The sequence below is a fragment of the Mytilus galloprovincialis genome, chromosome 4 (assembly GCF_965363235.1).
Source record: "Mytilus galloprovincialis chromosome 4, xbMytGall1.hap1.1, whole genome shotgun sequence".
Lineage (NCBI taxonomy): Eukaryota > Metazoa > Mollusca > Bivalvia > Mytilida > Mytilidae > Mytilus > Mytilus galloprovincialis.
In genome coordinates this window covers 99,669,914-99,677,177 of record NC_134841.1, presented here as the reverse complement: position 1 = coordinate 99,677,177, position 7,264 = coordinate 99,669,914, and the positions used below count along the sequence as shown (strand labels likewise).

The window sequence follows — 7,264 nt, the reverse complement described above, 5'->3', positions numbered from 1 at the left end:
ATTTGGATTATACATAAATGAATGTCTATAGATTACAGTTTGAGTTTTATTTTTATTGAAAAATATTCTAAAAGGTTATAATTCTGACTGACCTATATATTTTATAGTAAATAGTAGTAGTAGTGATTATCTATTATTTATGCTTGACGTCAATGTGACGCCAATCGTTACCAAGAGACACTGCTAGGCAACCTAACCGCAAAGCAATATGATTGGTTGGCATATTAATGAGGTTTCCTTATTTGGCAAGTGGTGTAAATTGTATTTTCATTCATAAATCCTTGTACAACTGAATTTGTTCATTCATAGAGCCGAGTTGATCATCGAATGTAGTCATTTAATCTCGACTTATGAATTTTTACAGTTGGACAATATTATATAATACTTGTGAATCATCACTTTGTTTATAAACATGATTATGGACGGACTTGATACGTTATCCCAGGTCGCTTTGGCAGACCAAGTGAACACTATAGCTCAGTTGTGTTTTGATATTGATAACACACAAGGAGTTGGAGGAGGCCGTTTGCCTTCTATGTCTGTGGATGATAATTTAAACACACCAGTTACAAGCAACACTCAGGATGTTACATTTTTTAATTGTGGAGAGCCTTGGGAATCTGTTCCCATTACTGCAACTGGTAGGTCATTTTATTTCATTCATAGTTTCAGGCTGTTGAACTTTGTTTTTTGCCTGCATATTTATACTACATATGCGGTAGCTTAAACTTTACTTGTGATGTAAACATCTCTTAACTATATTGAATATTGTGATGTCAATTGAACATATTTGTAAATTTGGTTGAATATCTAGATTTTGTGCTAAATTGTCATATATGACTTGGAATGTTGGAAAAGAATGTCGATTATGAAGTAAACCTTCGTGCGTCATAGGGTTGAATATGCGCAGACAACAGTCGCACTAAATTATTTTTATTGTAAGCATATTTTTGGTCATGTTTGTACATTTCGGGTATTGAAAATTAGTTTGATTTGTAAAAACATGTGATTTTACAAATTATAGTAAGAAACACATGGAGTTCTGTTTATGTTTAGACACCCACTATCGAAATCGCCCACATGAAATATACCATAAGAGGCGGAGCTAATGAATACTGCAACAGCTATTTTTAGAATTAGATACCGTTTGCGTCATAGAACTTGTAATGACGCAAATATGCATCTTCTGAAGTAATGCCAGCACATGAACACTCATTAGTTATAAGAAAAAATATTCTCAGTTTAACTTGAAACGAGAAATGTCTGCAAGAGATGCTACATTTGAATTCGTAATAAATTTTACAGTTAAACGTAAGCATTTCTTCATAGTAATTGAGTATTGTCCCACAAACTGACACTGTGAAGGGGGTGTATAAACTAAAAATAACTAGGGAAGAACTTTTAGTTTTTTTTTTATTAAATAGTAGTATTTTAAATGTTATTTTTCTTTATATTTACAGCAAACTTAAAGGCTGCTTTCCCAGACAAGCCAGAGGGAGCTAATAGACAAGAATCTGGATTAGAACAACTTCATCCACAACATCAACAACAAGACGAACAACAGCAACAATCACAATTTACTCATAGAATCCAATACAAAGGAACTCTTGTTGCATCATCGGTAGCGCCCGTATCTACAAGCTCAGATCATCTTCTTCCACCATCAAGTTCACAGCAAGTCTTTGCTCCACTGTCACCTCTTTTAAGCATTTTGACACAAGCTGCCCAGCAAGCACAACTTTCATCACATGTGCCACAAATTCAACAACAACAGGAGTATCCCGATATTGCTGAATTGTCGCAATATCTTCAACAACAACAACAACAACAGCAACAGCAGCAGCCTCGCTTTAGTCCTGCTCCATCGACTTCTTCACAACACTCCTTAACTGGATCACCACCACCGGACATGGGAATTCGAGAAGCTAGCGACACTTTTTCTGCCGGATTTGCATCCCCTGTTAGTTCAACACAGTCTACTCCATGTTCTCCGGAACCTAACATACCAGTTTGCGAACAAATGCAAATGTTGCAAGAATCATTGAATCAGTATACGAGCCCACCACCACCTTACTCACGCCCACCATCATACGAAATGCAGATAAAGCAACAACCTCAAATATTGAGTTCATGTTCACAACAACAACATAGTGCACATTCAATGGCGATGAGTTTTCCAACCGCCACGATGTCCGTATCAGTACCACAGAGCGTACCCCAAACTGTGTTACATTTCTCTGATGAGTACAATACAAAGGATATAAGTTTAACAAGTGACTTTAAATGGACAGTAGACCAAGAACAAACTCAGTTACCGAACTTCACTGCATTACAAGTGAATAATCCACAAGTTTCGGAAGCTAATTTTCAACATCAGGGACAATTCCCTCTTATCAAAACAGAGCCTGGTATGTCTCCAGAGTACTTTATACCAACTACGTCACAAGAATACAGTTTACCTGGCACTTCATCGAGCATTGTACAAAAACAAACATTACCGTCAGTGTTAAATACACCTTATCAACAAGGCACTCTTAAGCTTTTACCGGTTAAACCGAGAAAGTACCCAAACAGACCAAGCAAAACACCGCCACATGAAAGGCCATACGCATGTCCAGTTGAAGGTTGTGACCGTCGTTTTTCTCGAAGTGATGAACTTACACGACATATCAGAATCCACACAGGTCAGAAACCGTTTCACTGCCGAATCTGCATGCGCTCATTCAGCAGAAGTGATCATTTAACGACGCACGTGCGTACGCATACTGGCGAAAAGCCCTTCTCATGTGATGTTTGTGGAAAGAAATTCGCAAGAAGTGACGAAAAGAAAAGACATGCTAAAGTACATTTAAAACAAAAAATGAAAAAAGAAGCTAAAACATTATCATCAAGCGTGTCCTTGCCGTCAACAACTGGTGCTATTTCAGACTTTCTACCAGCATGCACCAGCGGGCCTGGTGCAATAAACTTACCAACCATAGTAACTACAACAATGTCAAATTTGTAAACATTTTAAACATTTTTTCATTGTCGTGTTTTACATTTTTCATGCTCAAATATTATTATTATAAATTTGTTACCAGAAATATATCAGGGAAACTGGTAGATTATATATGTATACAAATACAAGTAGTGCTTAAATTATTAGACACATCGCTGGGGTCAACTTCTAACTTTTAGAGGTGAAGAGAAAGTAAATTCTCAAATTGTTTATATCTCTTTCAAAGCTGTTGTTGAATTTCAATTTGTGTGTACTTATCATATAAGGCTTTAATTGATGTAAAATTAGCTTTAACGTGTTATCCCTGTGAAAAAAAAAAACGTCTGAGTTCAGACCTTGAATTGTAATCAAACAACTGAAGAGGATTTATTTTTTTGACATCCAGCGATGTGGTATATTACTAAATGTAGAACTTTCAATAATTCAAATTTTATTAATTTTATGTAAATTTTGGCAGCAATTGTTTTTATTTTTGTTAGTAAGTAGGGCCATGAAATCCCAAGTAATTCTCACCGGTGCTCTACTAGTACTAACAAGTTAATACTTTTGCACTTTTCTTCATTTCATGCTTTAATTCTTTTCTTTTGAGATTAATAGTGCTATTTTTTATACCTTAGATCTGATTCCCTTTTTTCCTATGCTGAATTTTCCCCTGAACACTTACAGTTGTGCCTTTGTTTACCAAACTGTTCACTAATAGGCCAGTCAAAGGGAGATTACTCTAAATGCCTATTAATTTACTTGCCTTTTACCTCATATCTCATTTAATGAAATGGCGAAAGAAGAAAGAGGAAGTTTTTTTTTTATTATTTTGATGTTGTGTTAAGTTTTTGTTTTTGTTGTATGAAAGTTTGTTGAAATTGTTGTTGAATTGCTGAAATGTTATATTCTATATTTTCAAATCTATTTTTCATGATGTTGTCATTTCATCTTGTTATTACCTCTTGCTGGCAAAGAATTTAAGAGTATGGCATAATGTCACTGAATGGCAAATCTAGAGCGAAATAAAAAATTGTATTAAAAATAAAATTTGTTTGTTTACTTTACACGATATCTCATTTGCAAAACTCTCAGACAACAGATATCTACAACTAAACAATCCTTAAAAATACTGTGAGTAAGAGAACACCAGAAGTTATGGATGCAAGAAAACATTTACTTAGATAAATGTTGCATACAAAGAGAATCACCACGAAACATACCAGTCTACACACAAACACACACACACACACACATCAAAGTAGTTATTAGCAACACCGAAGAACTATCTCAGTCTATATAGAATACAATTGACATTATTATGATACTGGTGTTGTAATTCGAAAATTGACCAGACGAAAGAAGATGGTAGTTTTGTAAAAAAAAAATAACATTTCTATGCAGGATACAATGAACAAAAAAACTGACGAAACCATTCACGATGTCAGTGTGAATGAATTTCGAATGAAGGTTAATCATGAACAGTGTATGGTAATAAACAAGCTCTAAATGTATCAAGGTACCAAGAGTTTAAATGGATTGCATGGATAGCTTTGTTTGCTGTTATTTGCTTGCATTCAATGGCAAATAATTCATGTTCGTTGTAAATATAGGTGGAAAGAAATATTCAGGTTGATGCCATCATGGTTTACACGTCTTGCCTTTATTTGTTGCATAGATTGCTACATTAGAAACGTGAAGACCACTATCAAGAGACTATTGAAAAAAAACACTGATAACTTAAGTATACCCTGGAAACATCTAAACACACAGATCTCTGCTCTGAACAACCTATTTTATGTAACCGGAGGATAACATTTGTTCACTTAACATAACGTCTAAGTCAGTTGTAATAGACATCGCAAATTAAGAGTACTATTTGTCTTAGAATCTGAACATTTTCAAGGTTGTCTTAGTTGTGTGCGTGTACAGAGAGACACAATTTATTTGTTTTATATGCAACGGAAGAATAGAAATCATGTAAAAAAAAAACAACGTTAAGTCTTACAATGTAATGTTATGTTGACTTTGTGGCTAACTTAACGCCTTACAATGTAATAATATGATTACTTTGTGGCTAATCAAAGCCTTGCAATGTAATAGTATGATTAGTCATAAACAAGCTCTAAATGTATCAAGGTACCAAGAGTTTAAATGGATTGCATGGATTGCTTTGTTTGCTGTTATTTGCTTGCATTCAATGGCAAATAATTCATGTTCGTTGTAAATATGACATTATTATGATATTCGAAAATTGACCAGACGAAAGAAGATGGTAGTTTTGTAAAAAAAAAAAAATAACATTTCTATGCAGGATACAATGAACAAAAAAACTGACGAAACCATTCACGATGTCAGTGTGAATGAATTTCGAATGAAGGTTAATCATGAACAGTGTATGGTAATAAACAAGCTCTAAGTGTATCAAGGTACCAAGAGTTTAAATGGATTGCATGGATTGCTTTGTTTGCTGTTATTTGCTTGCATTCAATGGCAAATAATTCATGTTCGTTGTAAATATAGATGGAAAGAAATATTCAGGTTGATGCCATCATGGTATGTAATAGTATGATTACTTTGTGGCTAACTTAAAAGTTTTGCAATGTAATAGAATGATGACATTGTGGCTTTGAACGTAACAATGTTACCTGTTACACACACAGAGACACACACACACTACAGTGTCGAAAAGTAATGTTCAATATATTACACGGTCAGTAGAGGTTTCAAACTATCACACACACAAATGTACACGTGGACATTGTTCTCTCATTAGCAGAAATAGTTCTGTATAAGAACACATGTGTTTGAACGTTCTTCAATCATGGTTATCTTGCTTGCAACCACAGTAATCCTTCAAAGCTCGATGGATTTCATTTATACCGTATGTGTTCTACTCCAATAGATCTATGGATTTTAAGCTGAACATGCCGTGGAATAAGCCGACCAAAATTTGTATAATCATACACGCCATATTAATTAACAAAACATAGTTTAGTATGTAATTATCATTTCAACTTGTGTGTTGTTTTGTTTGCTGATACTAGCCAAAGGTTTCCATTCAACTTTTTTGAAGTTTTCTCTTCATTTATATAAGTTCCGATTGCATGAATGGAAAATGGGTCATGGGACAGAGTGGCAACAGTGCTGTCATAATTGTAGCTATGCGTATTGTCATAAATGTATATACCTAGCAGAGCAAAGCAAGCTTGTCTGGTGTGATGTTGCGTTGATTCCTTGGCGTGTATAGAGATTAGCAGTCTCGAAATAATACCCTAGATCGTGTAGAGATTAGCAGTCTCGAAATAATACCCTAGATCAAACGACAAACATGCAGATATTTAGAAAAAAACTGGCAATAAGTTTAAATTTTGACTGGTTTTAGAATGCTGCAAGCTTTCTGTTCGCTGAATCAGTGTTCATTCAATTTCGTGTGCTGGTAGAAAATACACATGTTTTCATAAGCTAATTTTAAGATAATTCAGAATTTAAAAAATAATGCTTTTCAAGGCTTCCATGTGATTTTTGAAGTATAATATAATCTTGAATAATGTGTATTTCATTAAAAAGCTCTCACTGAATAGAAACCGATGTAAAAGACCCGTTATTCATCTGCGTATTATTCTATTTCAATATAAAATATCCCTGTTATGTATCCCTAATCACAATAAATCAGTCACTAAGTTAATGGTTTACATGAAACGTGATGCGATATCCATTAAAACGATAAGTATTATTAAGGCAGTGGCTATTCGTCCGGCTAGCCGGATAAATAGTCAAAAATGTCTATTCATCCGGCAAGCCGGACAAATAGCATTTTTACGGTTTTTCGCTATGTGTCCGGCCAAATATATAATAATGAAGATATAACATCGAGTTTTGAAGGTTTTGAAAGAAGCACGGGCTGTTTTAAAATATATTGTCTAACCTCGTTTTATGAAGAAGAAAAAAACTCATTCTTAAAAAAAAAAAAACTATACATTTGATTCAGATTTTTTTTATTCTAATATTCTAAAGGAACTTGGGTATTGGGGAGGGGGGGGGGGGGGCAAAAATGATTCTCTCTTTTGTTGTTCTGCCTATGAATTTCCTGGAAGGTAAATGGTCGGGCCAATCATTATTGGCTTCATCTATGATTTCAAAAGATCCTGAATTTATAGTTTATGTGAAGTTTGGTTAAGGTATAAGGTCCTCATATGATTATGCACGAATTGTTCGGCGATTTTTAATTCATATGAAATTTGAGAAGGGCGGGCACGTGTACCCTATACCCAAAAGTAGGAT

The 7,264-nt window shown here is 34.5% G+C and overlaps 1 protein-coding gene across 2 annotated transcripts; it reads left to right on the top strand.

The window, feature by feature from the left end:
- The first annotated feature begins 289 nt into the window (after positions 1-289).
- On the top strand, positions 290-4,030 carry LOC143073593 (uncharacterized). 2 transcript variants are annotated; one of them, XM_076249248.1, is made up of 2 exons: positions 290-641; positions 1,461-4,030. In XM_076249248.1, exons 1-2 carry the CDS (start codon positions 413-415, stop codon positions 3,005-3,007), a joined length of 1,776 nt encoding a protein of 591 aa, XP_076105363.1. In that variant the 5' UTR covers positions 290-412; the 3' UTR covers positions 3,008-4,030. The 2 variants fall into 2 exon arrangements, with proteins under 2 accessions (XP_076105363.1, XP_076105364.1); XM_076249249.1 differs by lacking the exon at positions 290-641 and adding an exon at positions 836-1,311.
- The last annotated feature ends 3,234 nt before the right edge of the window (positions 4,031-7,264 follow it).

Bases quoted from the DNA above. Each gene is read 5' to 3' on its own strand.
- LOC143073593 (XM_076249248.1), top strand. From the start codon at position 413: ATGATTATGGACGGACTTGATACGTTATCCCAGGTCGCTTTGGCAGAC. The intron at 642-1,460 runs GTAGGTCATTTT...TTATATTTACAG, and splicing joins TGTTCCCATTACTGCAACTG to CAAACTTAAAGGCTGCTTTC.